This window comes from Xyrauchen texanus, chromosome 33 (genome assembly GCF_025860055.1).
Source record: "Xyrauchen texanus isolate HMW12.3.18 chromosome 33, RBS_HiC_50CHRs, whole genome shotgun sequence".
Taxonomy (NCBI): Eukaryota; Metazoa; Chordata; class Actinopteri; order Cypriniformes; family Catostomidae; genus Xyrauchen; species Xyrauchen texanus.
In genome coordinates this window covers 23,763,693-23,785,998 of record NC_068308.1, presented here as the reverse complement: position 1 = coordinate 23,785,998, position 22,306 = coordinate 23,763,693, and the positions used below count along the sequence as shown (strand labels likewise).

The following is a 22,306-nucleotide window of genomic DNA, read 5'->3' as shown; positions in this document are numbered from 1 at the left end:
CTTATACAGTAGTAGTAACAACTTTTTTCCTTTTTAAAATCTTACATTTTGAAATGTGCATGCTGTAAATTAAAATTTGTCAGCCCTCATTCTCAAATGAACATTTATAACATGAATGAGATCACCTACATTTGCTCTCAGAAAATTAAATTAGTGCTCTCAGTCGATTAAAATATTTAATCGAGATTAATTGCATATTTTGAAAGTGCTGAAAATGTACATGTATATGTATATGCTTCTTTTCCTGTTAAAATTAATTTGTTTCCTTATTAGGAAAAAAAATCTAAACAGTATGTAACAATAATTCTTTGTTAACATTATGTATGTAACATTAACAGTATGAAGAAAGAAATGCACTAAAATATCACCATTTTAAGTAACATTAAATGTCCCCCGAAGTCTAAGTAAGAGGTTGACTAATTGAAATAACATGTCCCCATAGGTTGCGTATTCATTGTAATGGGCAATAAATCCCTTAAACCCTCACCCTCCACTTGGCTATCAACTTGCCGTCCACTGTCCAAAGTTTGAATTCCACATAAAGCACTGAAGACAATGGTCATGTTCAGAATGTCAAACTACCCAAACTAATCTACTGCATCTGTCATATCTATGTATGGCAGAAAATGTAAGAGTAGTATGGTAGTATGACATTCCAAACATGGCCAGCATTCAGGATGAGTCTCAGCACTGTCGTTGCTGTGTCTGGTGCTTGCTTTGAGCACCTACTTGTATCATACACAGACCTTTAGATGCTCTGAGAAGCTCTTTGTCTGCTTTGGTGGACAGCGGAAAGGAACACTGTCTCTAAACAGAGGCTTGCCCACTGGATCGTGGACGCCATTGCATTGGCCTACCAGACCCAGGCCATGCCCGCCCCTTACGGATTTGAGCACACTCTACAAATTAGCGTGGCATCCTTGTGGGCACTGGACAATGGCACCTCTCTAACAGACACATGCAGAGCAGGGCAACACCCAATACCTTTGCGAGATTTTACAATCACTTGAGCCAGTTTCGTCCCATGTTCTTTCATGTACGAACAGGTAGAGTTCAGTAATACGGAACAGCTGGCAGGGTGTATCACTTGCGAATAGCGCCTTTCCTCATGTGCTTTACCCCCAGATGAGTTCACAAAGTTGTGGACCCTGAATGTCCTTCCTCCCTAGCCCTATGGTTCGCTAACTCGGCAGAGGAGTATGCAGCCAGCCCCACTATGGACTCTAATATTCCCTGTTCTGGGATAGGTGCTCCACAGGTGCCGATTACTTCGGTAACCCCTGTGATGTATATATTCTGTGGTACGTCTCCCTGTCGGTGGACTCTTGTCTCCCTTGGGCAGAGGTCTCTCTGCCCCCGGTCGCTGTGTTTGTAGAGCCCCCCCCTTTTCCAGGTGGGACCTACCACCACACCTCTTCCATGTGCGGCTGCTGAGCCCATGTGTTGCATTGCCACATGTCGACCTCCCATTTTGGGCAGGATGTGGTCTCCATGGGTTCTTTTCCCCCTGAAAGAATAGGAAAGGAAAAGAACACCTTCCTCAATGTGTATGATAGCGTTAGATGGCCCTAGCTGAATCTAACACTCTGTGGAGAGAAAATGGCTGGCATGGCCTGCTCCCATGCTAGTTATGTCGCTTCCCCCCCTCAGGGATGTGGGGAACTACATGATGTCTTTTGGGGCGTTGGGGGAGGTTACGTGCAGTCTGATGCACCTACTATTACACACGCAGTAGCCTGCTTGCACCTGCATCAGCAGTTCACGTAACACGGTTCAGCTGTTGTGGCGTTTTTCTATAGGGACCCAGAGTGTCACTACATTGACCACTCCAACATTGAGTGAGTGACAGAAGGGAATGTCATGGTTACTGTCGTATCCTTCGTTCCCTGGAGGTGGTAATGAGACGTGTCCCTCGTCACAACACTTTACTAGCCGCTGAAATGGCCGGACCTTGTCTCGGTTCCCCAGCACAAAACCTGAATGGAGTGGCATTCCAGCCCCTTTTATACCCATATGTCTGTGGGGTGGCATGCAAATTCCACTCGCCAATTCTTATTGGCCGTTTCTCAAAGAATGGGAGGTATTCGGGGCTCTCAAGAGTGAACCCTAGTGTCACTACATCGACATAACTTCTCATTCTCTCCATCAGGGAACGGAGGTTACGACAGTAACCATGACGTTATTCATACCACTGTAGAAATTCTCCATTAACAGTCAGCCATTAATTTAATTTAATCCCTGAATGAAAGTATCTAATAACAGGACTGATATTAAGAAAGTAGTAATCAGCTGGTCCTGTGATTCTAACATGGCAGCATCCATTCATGTGAATGGTCATGATTTTATATATATGGTTCAAAATTACAATCAATTTCCTCTAGAAGTAAAATTTTTTAAATTAGTAAAAAACATTAATGAGTGCACCTTTAATTAATTTGTTTACATATGTATTCAACTAATAGTAAAGATGACTGAAGAGTTCATGGTACCATTGAGAGTATGTTTTAAAATCATTAGGAACAGTTTTGTTTACTTACACTAATGTTATCAGTTGTTATTGTTATCAAATGAGGTTTCTCTCTTTTTAATGAAAGTTTATAGTTGTAATCATGTAACTGTGTATTTTAACTTTTTTAAAAGCTTTGCTATGTCACACTTCATTCTAGCCCACTTTTCATTTTACAATTTTATGAGCACTTTTTACTGAAAATCCCACTGTTCATGGAAATTTCCAATTTATTCCAATGAGACTTTTTGTAAAGCTTAGCAAAGGGCCTATTAGAGTATCAAGGATGAATTAGAATATCACATTCAAAATAAAACAAAACAATTTCAGGTGAAATGGTGAATACTGACCTGGGAGTCTGTGGGATTAGTTGCCACAGTTTCTGAGGCAAATATCTTTTTTGTCAGCTCTACCTTCAGTTCACACTCCCCACTGCCACAGTAATCTACGGGACTGCTAGGCTGTAAACATTAACATCAAAACACATTAAACCATAAAACAGATCATAATAATTTATTTACTGCCATATATGTTCTGAACTCAATAGTAAATGAGAAAGCAAAGATAGAGAGAGAACACACTGTAGAGCAACTGCTGCAGCTGCTTAAGCAGGGCGTGGCACTGGGCGAGGCCTTGGCTGGAGCTGGCACCTGGGGAATGGTGTAGGTGGATGATAGGTTGCTATCAGGATTACTACCAGGCACTGTGTCCACAATCCATGGCTGGCTGACCACAGGCAGTTTAGTAGACTTTAAGAAATCTGACTCTTTAAATGGTGGACTTTCTGCAAAGTCACAATACACAGTAACACAAGTCAAACAATGCCTCTAACATAACAGTTCAACACTTGGACCAAAAATAGCTGATAATAGCTGATTACTACATAAAAAGCCTAGGAAGATGAACTACTAGTGGATAAATGAGTGGGTCAGACACACCTTAAACACCACAATCCACACAAAAAAATTGTTCTCATTAAGATATGGCTACAAGAGAGCTTGAGAGACATTTCCCTTAGGTGAGAGTTACATAAGTAAAGAAGGGTGTTAATAACAACCTCAGGCATCACCATAAGAAATGTTAGAACCGCTGAAAGCATCTATGAGTGTAGATTTCCATCCCATGCAGTGTTTTTAGGAGTGAAGACATGCATTATGATGAAAAGAGAAATTAGTATACCCATTATACCCCTGTTGTGAAACACACAAACACTGCCGAATGCCATCAGAAAACTTTCAAGTGTGTTGCGATGTCTGCAAACTAGAAAACACAGGTAATGCTGAAATATTTACTTTTATTGTTAAAAAAACACTCAAAAATAACTCATTTATTTAAACAGTACAAAATGGTTTGTGCTAAAGCAAATGCTAAGCCAAAAGGTGCTAATTTCCTGTGGAGCAGAGAGATTACATTTCCTTCTTAAGTCACATATTGCGTTCCCTGCAGCAAAGCAAAGCTACAGTGTCACTGAGCTATAGTACAAAACAACATCAAGTCTACCATTCAGTCTACCACAACATAAAAGCTTATGACCTGGGCAGTGTATGTGTGTGTGATTGGTTGTTATTTGAGGTAGTGTAAAGAGAAAACCAAGAATGACCAGGAGTTCATGCATGCATAATGGGAGATGTCTTGTAACCAGGGGTTGAGGATGTGAAGAGGGTGAAGGTGTTGTAGGGGGAATGGTTGAAGTAATGGCGGGTGGCGCTCTGACCAAAGTCCAGGGCAATGATGGCATCTCCTGGCATGGGTGCTAACTGGGCTAAGTCCTCAGGATCTTCCTTGAAATGAGTGAACAGATCGGAGGCCGCTTTACCCTGGCTGAACAGTTGCTGCATGTGGTAGGGCTTGAGCAGAGCCTCCGTCTGATCCAAGGAGAAGATCACTGACTCATCTTCAACAGAACTGAAATGCAATGACAATATCAAATCAATGTTAGATTTGCATTTCCAGGAAGTAATAACAGTGCTTGCAAATAATATAATACTTAAATACTTAATACTTAGGCTGAAATTATCAACAAAGGTTTTAATTTGAAAGTTTAAATGGAATCTGTACATTTAACGGTACAGGCTGAGATTAGTTGCATAAGTTAAATACTTAAAGTTAGGGTTTTAGATTAACCCATAAACAGAATGTCTGTGGATATCAATTAAGTGCAAGCATAATTACAACAGCATAAAATGTGAAAGGTATCTGAGAGTGTCTCGTTTGCATACCTCAGGACGTAGTTGATGCAGATGATGCACTGTGGTTGGGAGTTGCGATTGTTGTAGATAACGGTCGCCTGGGTCTCCACCCAAACGTAGCCCCCTTGCTTGGCTAACATTCTGTACTGGCCACTCACCACTTGACCTTTGTTACAAACTGCAGAACAAAAGAGAAAGGAGGGAAACGTTTTTAATTGTTCTCTCGAAAGAACTAAACACAATTATGTGTCTGTTCAACCTCTACTTTCAGGGTCACAGGCCATGACATTTTATCGGATTGCACTAATTACTCTATTAATGTTTCTCAGAATAAGGGTCTGCAATTAAACAGCATGTTCTAATTACAATTTTCTGAATGGTTACATTTGGAAAAAGCATATTCTGCTTAATTCTAATATTTTCTAAGAAGCATAGCTTGATTACTTAAAACCATTGAAGTGAAGTCATTCTTCAAATTAAAGGATCTGGCACAGGCATTGATCACTGTAAGAGGACATATTGAAGAAGACCAGAGCACTGATCTGGATAAAAAAGACATCAGAGGAACCAGATCAGAGGTCTTGCACACTTCAAAGGCTTGTTAGCCGCTAATGCATTGGCTAATCATCCCGAATCAGCAAATCTGAGAGCTTTGGGTCACTACAGATGAATTCAGAGGACATATAATAGGATTCAGGCCACTCATGTCATGTGGCAACTCCTATAAAATCAGTTTCCTCTGAGTATACTAAACATCATATTGAAAACAAGATTTAACAAGAGCCTTTAGACACAGTAGGATGATCTTGTGCTTTAGGATGAAACTGGCTAAGTCCATTGTTATATGTGAGGGAAATCAACGTCTTGGTTACTGTTGAAACCTCCATTCCCTGTGTTCAGCTCCATGTAAAATAAATCAGCTTTTACTAGGCCCATAATATGACTAGAGTGTTCATTGTATGTGTGTATACATGATTATCAACAAATTATTCATAAGTAATAATAATTTTTAGGGGTAAAACTTTGTTTTAGAATGTTTTCCAAATGGTCTTTGTAAGGTTAGGACTATATAGCTAGTTTTAGATATTTAAAGGCAAATTGGCCACAGCAGTGTCTGCGGCATCTAAGCAAATAAATAATGTAATGCAACAACTACTGAGTTTATAAATATCCCTAAACAATTCCTGGAGCACAGCGGGACATCTGTTTCCCTCAGTCATCATGCCCATGGAAACCGCCTCAGGTCTAGATAGTTCTCAAGTCTGAGTAGTTTACCCATTGCCAGAGATGAGAGGCATGGGTTTGTTCCAGGCCAGGGGTCAATTCAGGACAGTCAAGATTGTTATAGAGATATGTAAATTAGCCAAAACGGCCAAAGAGCTTGGTGTAATCACACACAAAGAGCTACGGCTGGTCTTTGGTGCGTTTGTTCCAAAACATGAAATAGAGGTATGTGTTTTTGAAGGACAGAGCAAAAGCAAGAAACTGACTCTGACTTTTGCCGTGTTTCTTCAACTTAGGGCACTTCTTGACATGTAGACTTTTTCAAAATAAACTTTTCACAATCTTGCCACTTTACTTAATTAGACTTCAAACCATGTCCAGTAGTGCCTGGCAAACTGCCGCAAATTCGCCAATCATTATTTTCACATTGCAAATGAGCTTGCTATTCCCCACAAATGTTTGCCAGAAGTTTTCAGCTCTTCACTGGAAGTGGTAAACCTTCAGTTAACATTTAACTAAATTAAGAGTTTAGCTAAAGCTCATTTGCACGTGAAAATTATTAAGTGGTGAATTTGCGGCAAGTTTGCGGCAACTCTAGATTTTTTTGTAAGGGTGAATACTGTACATGCATCACAGGAAAATTATGAAATTTATAGATTTATGTCCCCTTGGGACATAAAAGTGCCCAAAGTTGAAGAAACACTCTTGAATGTTCTAATATTTTTTGCTTATTGAATGTAGGCAGGTACTCACGATTTTGGTGGCTCTTTGTCATACTCTCAAAATCTAGAGCATGGGATAACTCATACACAGAACGCCCTAGAAGTTCCTCTGGTTTATACCCAATCAGACTGCTAACTCTGTAACACAAGATGAATAAAACAAATGAAAAAAAAAGGCACAGTCAAATAATGTGTGTTATGTAAACTACTGGGGCCATTATATGGGAATAAAAGCTGTCTTTAAGACAGTGCGTAATTAAATTAAGTGACAGTGAAGCTGATTTCAAGAGTTAATAAACCAAAATCAATGTCTCTCAACTACATATGGGGAAAACAATAAATCCTCTCAACAGGACAAATTTGTGCCACTGTGAGCCAGTGTAAACTCTTTCCTTAGCTTAGTGAGAACTAATGAAGAACTAAGTGGGGCCCTTGCTTACTGGAGCTCTAAATTATTCTTACACAAGAAAGTTTTATTTGTTCTGTTTTTATGGTTATTTTTAAAGGGAAATTTCATCCAAAAATGAAAATTGTCTCATCGTTTACTAATTTCCATGCCATTCCAGATGTCAATATAACATTTCTTTTGCTGAACACAAACAAAGGATTTTAGAATAATATCTCAGCTCTGTTGGTCCTTTCAATGCAAGTAAATGGTGGTCAGAACTTTGAAGCTCCAAAAATCACACAACGGCAGCATAAAAGTCTCCAGTGAAAAAAGTCATTACTTTGGGTGAGAAACAGTTTAATATTGAAATCCTTTTTTACTTTAAATCTGCACTTTCACTTTCAGAATGTAAAAGTGAAATTCGAGATTTACAGTAAAAAATTACTTTAACTGATCTGTTTCTCACCACACTAATTAAATCACTTCTGAAAACATACATTTAAACACTGGTGTTGTTTGGATTAGTTTAATGCTGCCTTTATGTGATTTTTGGAGCTTCAAAGTTCTGGTTACTATTCATTTGAATTCTATGGACCTATAGAGCTGAAATATTCTTCTAAAAATCTTTGTTTGTGTTCTTCAGAAGAAAGAAACTCATACAGATCTGGGGTGATATGAGGGTGAGTAAATGATGAGAGACTTTTCATTTTTGGGTGAACCCTTTTAAAGTCTGTTTTCCAACTTGCTGAATTGAAAGGCAGAGGGTTGATCTCATGTATCAACACACTGAATCTGAAAGACAAATCACGTCCTCTTCTGTGTTTGAAATGTTTAAGTAATGTAGCAGGAGTAAGATTAAAGGCAGACAGGACATGTTAGCCTGGACTATTTATCACAACACCATTTGTTGTTATGATCAATATCATCACCATGGTCATTTTTTGTAGTGTCGAGTACACCATACAAACCCATGCTATTGTTTTATGCACATCAAAATACCCTTATGGAAAATCCAGCTTAAGCTGGTTTCTAGCTGTTCCAAGCTGATCATTAACTGGTGAAAGCTGATTGACCATTGTGGGCAAGCAAAAATATAATAAAATAAAATGAAAACAGCTATCAGCTGGTCTTACCATGTTAAGGCAGTCAACAGTTTTTTTGGAATTTGGTAGCTGCTCAACCAACTAATGACAGACTTGGACCAACTCATCTACTGTCCCATTATAGAAAGAATTTTAATGAGCTCCGTGTGGTCAATAATGAATCCTATTACAAAGTAGCAAGCAAACATCCTGAAACCAATTCGACCTGCCTATATAGCACACCGCTTACAGCAGTGACCTGCTTACACTAGACAGGCCATGGGTGACCAGTCACTCAAAGTTGCATGAAGTCCCATATCTTCAGGGGACAAACTAACTCCCCTGGCTTGTTATGCAAGTTATGTAAGAGAAATCAATGGCAGTCATTTAGGAGCTTTCAAGGAACGCACCTGATCTAAAGAGAAAAGCTAATTATCCCTCTCCCTTACAACACACTCTGATAAAAACACAGGCAGTAGCACTACAGGATTAAGATAAGAGTTTCCAATAATGAACTTTGAAACATGCACTTATCAACTTACAAATGCTGTTTACACATATAATGTACACACATAAGTACAAATAATTATTTTATTTTTTTATTTAAAAAATTGTATAACAGTCACATGAATATACGGTGGCCCCAAATTCAGACACTTATGCCTTACTTAAAGTTTGTTCTGAGAAAATGTTTAAAATAATTTGCTTGCTGATGCAACTTGTTTGATATATATTTCTTAATAAATGAAATTCATATATATTTTTAAGTGTGGTTTAAGTGTCCAAATACTTTTTGGGGCCACTGTATATGCACATATATTCAATTAGTCAACACTCCCTTGCCTCTCATCGCAGTAGATAAACTTCATATCCATACTGTGCCTGCTCATGAACGTCTTGCTGTCAAGGGGTGTGTCCATACTAGAGGGATGTGGGATTGGTGCACACAGCATGGTGACGCAAGTGAGGGGTGGCTCCGAAAACCCACATAGAACTTGAGGGGGGCGGCTGGTGCACACTTGCAGATGCCCCGTGCAGTGCAGCACCTGACAGACAGGGCGGCGACACCATATATTACATTGGCATTGTACACTTTCTTATTGCATGTATTTGTATGTGTAGGTATGTTTCCTCACCTTCCAACTGGCCGATTTGAGATTGACAGCACGACCTCTGTTGGTGACCGTACACTTCATCCTCATAAAGAAATCTCTGCCCATGCTCATATCTTTACCACTTCTTCCATATACATGTCCTGCCAATCAAACATCTCATAAGTCATATGCTTAAGATTCAAGTCATTATAGTTTACTATTGACCATAAGGCTTTGACCATAAGACTTTGGTTTGTTAGTCAGTCGTGGAGGCAGGGTGCAAAGTGCAACCGGAGCTGAATCAGTCTGTCGAAACCGTAACTACAGTATATTGAGCTCTCTGTGCTATAACACAGGGATTATCTCCAATTGACCAATGAAATCCCAAGAAAATTACATCACTCGCTCAAGTGCTCCCAGTCTGAACAAGTCAGGTGACAGTGCAGGAAAAAGATAAAAGGAGAAACGGAGAGGCAAAGAGAAAAAGGCAAAAAAAAAAAAAGAAAAGCTCTCAGAATGGTACAGCAACAGAAATGATAACTTATAAAGTTACATTGATACAAAATAATCAGAGTTAACACTAAATTTACACCAAATTTGGTGTGGCCTGAATGTATACATTATTCATAAACAAATTTTCACTCCAAAATGCCTGATGCTGAACCTGAATTGTTTATTTGCCATCTTTAGAAATCATGTAATCTATTCTCGGAATAAATGAATCATTGCAGTGTGATAGTTCAGCCAATCCTAAGTCTGTTGCAGCTAAACAACATGATAGTACAAATTATTCATAAACAATCACCAAAACTAATCCAACCAAGTCTGATGATGAATTTAGCTATTGTCTGAAAAAAGTTTAATACTCGAATTAACAAAAATCAACCTAAAGCAGAGTGAAGGAGTTCACCATTCACTTACATTTTATGGAAAAAAGATGACTGGACTGAGAGGTAAAAAAGAGGTCTTGTTCTCAGAGGAACCTCCTCAACATTTTACAAAATGTAACATCAAGTACATGCAGATAAGTACATCTCCATGACAAACTACATCCAGAGATAAAGAGTACCAGGAAATTCTGTCATTTTAGTTTGGAAGGTAACAAGTCCAAATTCAAATTGTAACAAAAAGTTCTGAGTTGACCCCCACCTGATTTGACACTGAGATTCTCTCGAATTTCTTCATGATCGCAGGGGTGTGTGAAGTCAAAGATGCTGTGGCCTGTCAGTTCCACCTGATAACAATTTGGTAGGGAAGTAAAAGCTTAGATGAACTTTTATCTGCTTTATTATTATTATAATTTTTTAGAAATAATGAGAAAAATAAGGTGAGACTCACCTGTGTCAGGCCCATAAATTTACTGACATTTTCAGAGAGAAATATCATGTCTCCATCTGATGTTACTACAGCCACAAATCCTCCCAGAGACTTTAGATATAAACTGTCCATCTGGCTGTCATTCTGTGACTGAGTTTGTCGGACTGTGTGGCCTAGAATAAAAAAATAAAGACAACTGAACAAAAAAAGTGTGCATTGTCATTTTAATATTTTACCCTGGAAAATAAGAAAAAGACTGGTCAGGTCCTTTGGTCCACACATTCTAAAGAGACCTTCTCAAACATGAGACACATTCACAATAGACCCTTCAGGTTTAGAAAGCGGAAGTAAACCATGGTGAATGGGAGACCACAGCAACTATCATTTTTATGTTCTCATTTGCTCCAACAGCAAAAGAAAAGTCCACTATTATATGCCCACAGCTTTTCAAAAAAGAAACAATTAGGCATCAATAGATTAGGACAGTCAGAGGAGAGAAAGATTTGACATTTAAATTTCAAGGTATGGTAGGCCTAATATAGCAGAAAGAATAATGCTATAAAAGTACACAAAAATATAATAAAAAAATATATATATATAAAAAAAGTTTGCTAGATTTACGCTGCTAAATAAGGTCGAAAATCATCAAAGTCTGTGAAAAGGGTCCATAATACACAAACTCAGATTCATATTCTTTTCTTATTTATAAAACAAAAACAATCAGGAAGAAAGTAAACAGCTGAGTTTCAGATAAACAGGATTCAAGTTTTTAGGTCTTACCAAATCACATTTCAAAAACAAATCACGTCTCCTCATCTGATCAGCAAAGAGGGGATGTTTAATGTAGACAATGGCCCTGAAGAACCTCTACATCCTGAGAAAATAATTAAACCTAGGCTCCATGTTGTGAGATTCAGGCCTGCTTCCATGCAGATAAGGGCTCCGCCCCTGCTCATTTAGGGCGGGCAATGAGAGCTCAAGCACTGAGGCTTTGACCCTGCTCAGACACCGTCACACTGTGTGTCTGGATTGTGAGTTGCCACCAGCAAGTGGACAGTGTCCGTGCTCCCACCTCAAGCCCTAAGATTCATCCAGCAAGCTAGAAATACCTCACTGTAATGTCTTACTCCTTTGGCTTTCAGCCAAGCCCAAGAATTCTCAACATTTTTTCACAGCTCACTGTCAATCTCTATTAAAATAATTAAGCCCTTCTCTTGTTTGAATAAATATGCCTACAAACAAGACCAGAGGAAAATTGTATTGCTCTGTGGTTGCTCTTTCAGTTCTCAGTTATGTCAATTTTGTGTTCTTTTGGAGGAATACAAATTATGCTATTTGCACCCTGGTGCAAATAAAGGTAGATGCTATTTACACCTCAGTACAAATAGTGGCAAATATTATTGGGGCCTAATCCCTGATACAAATAATGGTAGATGCTGTTTGCACCCCTAAATAATTCACTGCAGGGTATTTATTTAGAGTCCTACAGACACCCTACCTTCACCAACCCCTAAAACTAACCCTAACCTTCCTACAAAAATGAACCACGGTTTTACTACAGTAACCATAGTATCACCATTGTATTTTGTAGAAATATCATAGTTACCACAAAATTAAGCATGGTTACTATATAAACACCATTTTACTGTTGTAAAACCATATTGAATTGCATCAAATATACGGTTTCTGCCAAATAACATGGTTACTATAATATTATAGTAAAACTACCTTTATATATTTTTGTATTATTATAAGTAGTATTAAAGAAAATATTAAGAGAGGAGACAGGAAACAGAATGAGATTGCAACAAACACAGAATCGAACCCGGGTTGAAAAAGCACAGACTCACCAGCGTTACGCCCCACGCCACTGATGCAATACTCAAAATATAGTTTGCTAGTATGTACATTTCTGTTTCCAAAAGACTATTGGGGTGCAAATAGCCACGCTGTGTGGCAGGTGTTATATACACCTGGGTGCAAATAGTCACACTGAATAAAAACAGTCATAAGTGAGAGAACTGGTGACATAAATAGTGAAAGAATAAGAGAAAAGAGCTATAAAATTAGGGTGGATAGCATAGCTTAGACTCGGTCGTGAAAACTAATATTTGTGTTTGTTTTGAAACTTCTGAGTTTTATTGCAGATTTAACCAATTTGGACATTGTTGTGATGTGAAAAACCTGAAAAATATTAGATAATTTGAAGTAATAGAGATAATAGAGAATTTCAAAGACATATCTAAGTAAACAAAGCAGAAAAAGCAGCTCTTCATTCAGAAATCCACTTTACTTTCTGCTACGTGCCTTAAACGAAACTCTGAATATCTTTAAAAGATTTTATGTTTATTGTATCAAATCGGAAATTTGTAAACACGATTCGGCTTCCACAGACTGATTAACTGTCCTGTGTGCATCTACTCATGGAAGTTTCAATAAACCAGCCAATCAGATTTGCGCTGAGTTGATCGAGAAAGCGTTTTCCAATTTTGTGTGCTAGACCTAGACCAGACCTAGAGCTCGGACTGTGGCCGGTCTACAAGCATATTTGTTTTTATTTCTTACTGTTAACATTTAGGGATGCTAATAGAATAATCACAATTAATCTTATCATTGTCAACCAGTCTTCAGAAAGCAGAATGAAACCGTAGTTTGTAACATTTGGTAAATGTAAACTATCTTATTCAAATTGTTTTATTTTTTTATTATTATTTCTTTTTCATACACCCTAGCATCCCCATGTAGCCTCTTGGAGGTCCCCGGACCCAAGTTACAGATTGGTGTAAGGTCAGTTTGACCTTATACGGCTTCCAGGTTTTAGAGTTTTGTGACCTTTTAAAGGTCAAAGCATAATGCAGAACAACAATCAGAAGCCCATAAAATATGCTAAATATTACAGGCAGGCCTGGCACCAAGACAAAGAGTGTTATGGCTAAGAAAAGAGTAGAAAATTATAATTCACCAATTACAGAAAACAATACCACTAACTAACTGTCTAATTACCTCACACCTCGTCATCTCCCTCTTTCCCGTTCTCTCCGTCTGTCTAAGTCCATCCATCTCCTCCCACCCACCCACTTCCACATCACCCTCACACATTTTCATCTCCAGATTCCATCTCTTCCCTTTTCATTGTTTAATCCACTCCTCTTACAAACTTCCTTGCCTCCTTGCTCTCTCGTTTTCCTTCTTTCAAAGATACACATGTAGTGTATGTGCGTCAGAAATAGAGTCTGGAAACAATGTTCAGGGTTCTTTGTCTGTCTTCCTGCATTTCTTATTGTACTTTGATGAGTACAGGACATCTTGTAGTCTTACCCACCCTAACTTCACTGTGACACAAACAAACACACACACACACACACACACACACACACACACACACACACACACACACACACACACACACACACACACACACACATGCACGCACGCTATCCTTATGAGGACTCTCCATAGACAAAATCATTTTTATACTGTACAAACTATAAATTCTATCCCCTAACCCTCACAAAAACTTTCTTCATTTTTACATTTTCAATAAAACATAGTTTAATATGTTTTTAATCGATTTTAATTATGAGGACACTAGAAGTGTAAACCACCCAAACCCACATGGAGTGTATATATTTACAGTATAGAATTTGTTAATCTTAGTAAATGCAAATTTAAACATTTATTAATACTTTTTTTAATTAAATGTCATATGCTGTATGTTAACATTATTTAATGCACTATGAATTAATATGAACTTACAACAAACAATTGCATTTACTTTTTTCAATTAACATTAACCAATACTAGTAAATTAAGTTTAAAAATATTATTTATTGTTAGCTCATGATATATAATGCATTAACTAATGTTAAGTAGCATACACACACACCTAAATAAATAACTCACACATATAAATGATATATTTACACATGTGATATAATGTATATAAATGTTTGTTTAAGTGTGTACCTGAGTTGAAGAGTTTGTGTGTGCGCAGGAAGCTGATGGCTAATCTCATGATGGAGGCTTTGTCCAGGTGTGAGCTGATGTTGTGAGGTAACGGCAACTGGTGGGCGAGTTCATAGAAAACCTCAGATTCTTTACTGCGCCTGGAGCGTGCTGCATCACGGGACTTTTCCTTCCGCCTTTCTGAAGGGTGCCTGGAGAACACAGGATGGTGATCAAAATATATGCTGAGCTTCTTCTTCATTCGTATAGTTCAGATACTGATTATTACTGCCTATGTTTTTTCAATCCTGATGTGATTGACAAACAGACAGGAATCAGGAAAGTCATTTTAAGTTATTTGTTTATTAAAAATTTTAATATTATAATAAATATTTTATGTTTTAATCTGAACATACTTTTGGTGCCGATTACACACACTTCATATTTGAGAACCTGTGAGAATCTGTCCATTCTGTCACTCGAAAATAAAATTAATTAATTTTTCAGATTAGGTTTAGTGGTAACACTACAATAAGGTTCCATTTGTTAACTTTAACATTAGTTAACATGAACTAACAATGATCAATATTTTTACAGTTTTTATTAATCTTGGATGATGTTAATTTCAACACACATTTTTAAAATAAAACATTTTCTATGTTAAAATGAACTAACATGAACAAAGAATTAACAATTTGATTATTATTAACTAACTTTACCAAAGATTTATAAATGCTGTAAAAAATTTATTGGTGTCACGGATGAGGACGAGGGCAGACAAAGGAGACAAGGTTGAGGATCCAAACGCAGTAACTTTATTAAATAAATAAACAAACACAAAGGAAAACCCACAATGGGGAAATAAACAGAAATAAAGAACTGGGGAAGGGAACACAGAGCAGGCTTAACGACATACAAACATTCACTAACAAAACAACGATCGACAGTGACTGAACAAATAGGCAGGGTATAAATACAAGAAAGGACCAATGAACAAACAGAACTCAAAATAACATAATAAGGTGATGAACAGAAACCAATGGGAAACTAACGAGGACAGGTGAAAACAATGAACAATGAACACGAGGGCTAACAAGACTGTGGAGTTACAGACGGGTCAAAAGTGAAGACTATGGAGTAACAAAAGTGACACAAATGGAAAACAAAGGGGAAACAGTAAAACAAGACAAGGTCATACGTTACAATTGGTCATTGTTAGTTCATGACACCTAAAACATTATCTTTAGTTAATAAATGGAACCTTATTGTAAAGTGTTACCAGTTTAGTCTTACATTTTGATACTGTTAAATGAAACACCCAGTGAATTTGCTTAAAAAGCATAGATTTCTTTCTTGTGTTGATCTAATTCCAATTGAAACAGGACATTTGGGTGTGACATATTTGAGGGCTTGTACCTTCATTTAGAAAAATTAATTGCCTTTAGTTGCAGGTGGTATTAGGGTGAAGGACATTATCATTTGAGAGAGCATTTGATTGGACAAAAATCTGTGCAAGATGAGTCATCAATATTTTTGGTCTGTAAGCCCCAGTAAAGAAAGACTCAATTTGAAAGCATATAATATACATAAAATGTATTATAGCAAAAGATGGCTTTAAAGCTAACAGACATGGATTTAAAGCCACAAATTACTCCAATAATGACTTTATGAAGTCTGTACATACAGGTCAGGGTCAGGTCAGTTCACTGGGTCTCATTTATGGTCCAACTTAATGCATGTGCAGAGTAGACATCTCTTGAGTGAGCTTGTTAGTACATATTATTAAGTACAATCAGATAGCCAAGAGACAGTTATATAGAATTCTATCTATAACTGAATAGTTTAGTCAAAAAGATATACCAAAAACAGAGTTGGGTGCATGTAGAGAAGGCAATGTGAAATGTTTAAGAAAGCGCAGGTCTTTAGAAAGAAATGTGCACTCAGTTATCTATCCAGAGAGACACTTTATCTTACCTAGAAAGAAATCTGTGGTTTGTGGCTTGCCAATGTGTGTAGAGAGATATGAGCACCCGTGGCTGACAGAAGTGAACTCTCTTTGGCCTCTGTGTGCGGTGTGCCACAATTCACTGTGCCACCCTCACACGTGAACTACCACAACCACTCTCTTATGTGCTCAAGCTACCAACACATGTGGCCTGCGTACAGCACTGAGTTTCAGTGTCTGTGGGAGGTTGATGCTGAGACCAGGATCTGGCCATGTAATTCCAGTAGCAGCATCCCAGTGTGGGTCCCCTATTCCCTGGCTCAGGCCAGCCTGGCTCTGGGAGTGTTTGTCAAATGCACAGCGTGGTGTGGGGGTGCATAAATGTGATAATCAATCCGCCATTATACAGTTGCCTATTTGGCAACCTCAACTTGTAATTTGTCATTGTAATAGTGACCATGGATTCTTCTAACAGGAAATGGCTGATCATTTTTTACATAGAGAGGTCAAGCCCATGGGACTAAACTATGAATGTACTGTTGGTTTTCACTCTGTCTGCTTTTCCTCTGGGCTAAATGAGGATTGGCGACTTCCATTTAAACCTCCATACTCACTGTGTATTGTACAGTATGTCTCAATGCATCAACAGAACCACTTAAGTTTTGAAAGAGCAGAATGAAAGGACAGATTTAATAAAAAGTTAAATACAGACATAAAAACAGAACATCAATAGTTGGTACCAAAAAAATCTAAGATAATGCAGACTTCTTTACAGTGCACATGAGCCTTCAATCCACTACTATAAAATACTATTACAATTATTTTATATAACTTGGAGCTACCAGATGATATCTAACAGCAGTTGCCCTTTCAAGAAATGCCCTAGTTTCTTATTGCTTCCTGGAAGCTATCTAGCAAATAAAGACATGCAAAGTGTTAATCATATACAGTATCAAAAAGGAAATATAAATAGCAGCACATCTTAAATTAACTATTGACTGGTGATATGAGTATACATAGATATATGTCTACTTGCATATGCACATAAGCACAATGTGCATTAAAAACAACAACAAAAAATGCTGATGACTGTAAGACGGAACATTTTACCATACCCTCATTCTAAAAGACTGACATACATCGAAAACAAATTAAGGCACCATATAACATCTTAACCTAAAGGAGAAAATAGACTCCTACACCAGAGATGGCTCCAGGTGTAATCTTCATAAAGCGTTTGTATGCATGTGAAGGCCAAACAAGGCCCAAAGGTTAAATTATATGGTTTTTGATTGATTCAATAGACATGCTATAGATAGCACAAAAAAAAACTCTTCTTAGGCAGATAATAGAACAAAAAGAAGCCGCTCACACAGAATGCATAATTGTGCTACAAAAAAGCTACAGGCAGTGCAATGAATAGAACATAACGCACATTTTTGAAAGGGTTGAAGTTCTTTTTAAATTGACACAGCATCTAAAAAAAACGCTGCACTCCTGGGTGAGACTCTGAAAAAACAGCAAGATGTGGCACAATAGTCAAAGACATCTGTCTAGAGCATGTATACATTGAAAAACAATTGAAAAATACTGCAGAAAGATGCCGGTGTGAACAGCCCCAAAGAAGTTAGAATAAGGATATAGGCACAATATGTTGTGACATACTGTATATACCTATACATATATACTGATCAGCCATAACATTAAAACCAGTGACAGGTGAAGTGAATAACATTTATTATCTCATTACAATGGCACCTGTCAAGGGGTGGGATTTATTAGGCAGCAATCGAACAGTCAGTTCTTGCAGTTCTTTTCAGCAGGATAAATGCGCAAGCGTAAGGATCTGAGCGACTTTGACAAGGGCCAAATTGTTATGGCTAGATGACTTGGTCAGAGCATCTCCAAAACGACAGGTCTTGTGGGGTGTTCCCAGTATGCAGTGGTTAGTACCAACCAAAAGTGGTCCAAGGATGGACAATCGGTAAACCTGCGACAGAGTCATGATCGCCCGAGGTTCATTGATAGCCTTCACTTGGGGAGCGAAGGCTAGCCCATCTGGTCCAATCCCACAGAAGGGCTGCTGTAGCACAAATTGCTGAAAAAAGTAATGCTGACCATGATAGAAAGGTGTTAGAACACACAAAGCATCGCAGCTTGCTATGTATTGGGCTGCGTAGGCACAGACTAGTCAGAGTGCCCATGCTGACCTCTGTCCACTACCAAAAGCACCTACAATGGGCACGGGAGTGTCAGAACGGGACCATGGAGCAATGGAAGAAGGTGGCCTGGTCTGATTAATCACATTTTCTTTTAGATCATGTGGATGGCCAGGTGCGTGTACATCGTTTACCTGGTGAATAAATGGCAGCAGGATGCACCATGGGATGAAGGCAGGCTGACGGAGGCAGTGATATGCTCTGGGCAATGTTCTTCTGGGAAACCTTGGGACCTGGCATTCATGTGGATGTTACTTTGACTCGTACCACCTACCTAAAGATAGTTGCAGACCACCTACACCCCTTCATTGCAACGGTATTCCCTGATGGCAGTGGCCTCATTCAGCAGGATAATGCACCCTGCCACACTGCCAAACATTCAGTGAACGGCAGTTCTGTGGAAGGAAATGCCTTGTTGATGAGAGAGGTCAACAGAGAATGGCTAGTTTGAGCTGACAGAAAGGCAACGGTAACTCAGATAACCACTCTGTACAATTGCAGTGAGCAGAATAACATCTTAGAATGCACAACATGTCGAAACTTGAGGTGGATGGGCTACAACATCAGAAGACCATGTTGGACACTTTATTAGGACCATTCTTAATAAAGTTCTCAGCGAATGTATATATTTATATATATTAGAGGTCGACTGATGGTGGGTTTTGCTGGTACCTATGGTACCGATAACTATGGTGGTGGAAAAGGCCGATAACCGATTAATTGGACAATAGTTTTTAAAATTGATTTATAGAATGTTAAAAATGTTTACTTAGTCTTTGATATAACGGTATGTGATTTTCTAGTACCAAATTAGCAATTTAGCATGATTACTCAAGGATAAGGTGTTGGAGTGATGGCAGCTGGAAATGGGACCTGTCTAGATTTAATTAAAAATTAATTTTCAATTAGCAATGGTGCTGTTTTTTTTACATCAGTAATGTCCTGAATAAACTTGAGTATAGTTGATACTATATATAGTATATATAGTTATACTGTGAATGCCACTTTGGTGAATTAAAGTACCGATTTCCTTCTGAAACAGCAAAATCTGTACAGTACATTATTCCAAACTTTTGGTCGCCAGTGTATATATATATATATATATATATATATATATATATATATATATATATATATAAACAGTACTACAAGTACCAACACAAACCAGCAATCATGCATATTGTCAATAACTTGTTAGATTATAAAAAAGTGATTACAATGCTTTTGTTTAACACAGTTTAAAAACAAGCTAACGCACACTTCAGTCTCTCACAGCCAGCTGGAATGAGTAAACCATCACCCAGTGCGTGAGCTTCTCCCAGCTTATTTTTTCAGTAATTTAAGCCAGACCTAAACTGCCCAAACACACCTTGGATGCCTCCGTGTTTTGATCTGAGATGAGCAAGAAGGTTTATCTCTCAGTGGAGATGTAGTTTTTACAGACCCTTTGGCCTCATTCTGGCTGGATCCAATGCCTCAAATGAAGGGGAGTTATGTCCTCTGCCCTCTGCTAAACTACTGAGTTCTTTTCCCACACAGGCCAGCTGCTGACCTAAACCCCCCTTAGGTACCCTTTAAAGGGATTCAACATTAGCTAGCTAAACAACTTCTGGATTGGAGAACTTCTGTGAGGTCTATATAATGACTTGTGCTATAGGTCAAGGTAGCCTGAAGACAATGGCCTGCTAGCAGTTTTTGCTTCTTTGTCATAAATTGATCTCTGTTCTTTTATACAACAGATAGCTGTATAAAATCCACTTATTTGACTAGCCAAACGGCATCCCAAGAGTGCTCGGCCAGTCAATTTAGGAAGTACTTTCATTGTCAGAAAAAAATAAATAATAAAATTGGCCACAATTTGTATGAAATCTAAATGTCATGAAACTCTTGTCATTAACTTTTTTATAGAATGGTTAAAATTATTATACAATATCCAGAACAACAGCACGCTTGTTTGTGTGATATTGCTTAATTATGCAGCCTGATCTCCTGAAGTTTAAATAACTGCGATGACAGATTTGTAAAATGATATTACATGGTTCCACACTTGCATCACAGCAGTTCCAAGGTAAAATGTCCACTGTGTGGTGCAAGCTAAATATTTTGAAGGTTAAGGCTCATCTGAGTTTTAAACCAACAAAACCTACCTTCCTACACTAAACCTTAAACCTAACCGATAGTGTCATACAAAGCAAATGCAACATAAAAACGCACCTGATGAAGTTACTACATCAGTTTTTGTGGTGCTTCTTTGATATTTCAAGACTTGTACCTGTGTATCGCAAGAGCAACGCTTTATCGGTTGAGCTACCACGTTAAAATGTTTTGCATTACAAGTCATGTGCAATAGTAAAAGTGTTTTGATGTCATAAGATAGCATTATGTAAGGTACAGTGAAAAAAGTGTGTTTTTATTAACAGATAATCTGCAAATTACTCGTGATTTGGACAAAAGTGAATAACTCGTTGTTGTAGCATCTCTTTGAAACTGCCTTTATAACAAGCCATTTAAAGACCATTTAGAAAAATATAAGTTAAGTAATGGGATTCTATGAGACAGGTTTGTAATTATGACATTACTACAGCTAAATATCACTGAGGGATGTGACAGGCAGCTATAAAGTCACTGCCAACTGTTCGTTACATGGTATTCTATTCATGAAAAGTGCCAATCAAACACTCAACAGGTAGCTGACATGAGGATAGTCTGTATATCAGAGAGAGAGATAGAGAGAGAGAGAGAGAGAGAGAGAGAGAGAGAGAGAGAGAGAGAGAGAGAGAGAGAGAGAGATCTCAATGGAGATTTGCATTAAACAGTGCTATCACGATTCCAAGCAAACACAATAGCGAGACTGCTGTAACTATGTCCTACTGCCTCGAGCGTCATCACGCAACCAAAGCAAAAGCTGTCAAAGAGAGCAGATCATATGATTAGCAAGCTGATGTGAACCCATTCCTCTTTCAATCTCTCTCTGCATCTCTCCTCTCAACCAGATTAGGCCAGTGAGTTCACAGAGAGCCAAAAGCCAGACTGCACAGAGCGACCAGTCACTCCCAGTGCAGTTATTAACTTAATTGCATTTCCCTAACTTTAAAAAAAATCCCAAATTTTCAATAACACAGTGGAAGATTTTGATTTAAATAGAAAATGAACCCATGGTGTCAGAGCAGTCACATTCCTGTGCAACAGGGTTTGAACATTTGAAAAACAAGCTTTGATAAATGCCATACACAGCACAATTACATGATTACATTACCCCACTGCCAATAATGACAAAGCACTCAAATGACATCACACTTAATCATAGTGCTAATGAAGCACTTATAGAGAACAAAATGTTAACAGATAACAATCTGATAAAGTGATAGAAGTAACCAGAATAGGGACACATCAGTACAGCATGTTCGTACTGTCCACACTTTCAAAGGGAAGGTGCAGATCTGATAACCTCAGTTTCAAATGGAATATTACATTCCTGTTAACATGTCACCAAAGACCACATGGAGAACAAAACACGGTGGATCATTTAACCACACTTCTATGTCCCCTAGGTACTATATGCTGTCAGTCCATAAGTTACATCTGACTTTAGAATGTCAGTCAAGCAGATGACTATATAAAAAATGCATATTATGATGACTGAAACATACATTAATATTGGTGTACTTAAAATTC

At 38.1% G+C, this 22,306-nt stretch overlaps 1 protein-coding gene across 4 annotated transcripts in view; it reads right to left on the bottom strand.

Annotated features, from left to right (window-relative positions):
* The window catches only part of epas1a (endothelial PAS domain protein 1a), a 31,911-nt gene that overhangs the window by 5,010 nt on the left and 4,595 nt on the right, over positions 1-22,306 (bottom strand). For 2 of the 4 annotated variants that reach the window (XM_052102502.1, XM_052102503.1), the window contains exons 2-11: positions 14,489-14,679; positions 10,544-10,695; positions 10,355-10,439; positions 9,248-9,366; positions 8,955-9,157; positions 6,673-6,779; positions 4,726-4,873; positions 4,146-4,411; positions 3,088-3,290; positions 2,857-2,967 (exon numbers count right to left, since the gene is read on the bottom strand). In XM_052102502.1, coding sequence (XP_051958462.1) covers positions 2,857-2,967; positions 3,088-3,290; positions 4,146-4,411; positions 4,726-4,873; positions 6,673-6,779; positions 8,955-9,157; positions 9,248-9,366; positions 10,355-10,439; positions 10,544-10,695; positions 14,489-14,679 — 1,585 coding nt within the window. The remainder of the gene's footprint in view (positions 1-2,856; positions 2,968-3,087; positions 3,291-4,145; positions 4,412-4,725; positions 4,874-6,672; positions 6,780-8,954; positions 9,158-9,247; positions 9,367-10,354; positions 10,440-10,543; positions 10,696-14,488; positions 14,680-22,306) is intronic. The other 2 variants (XM_052102504.1, XM_052102505.1) reach the window with 1 other exon arrangement.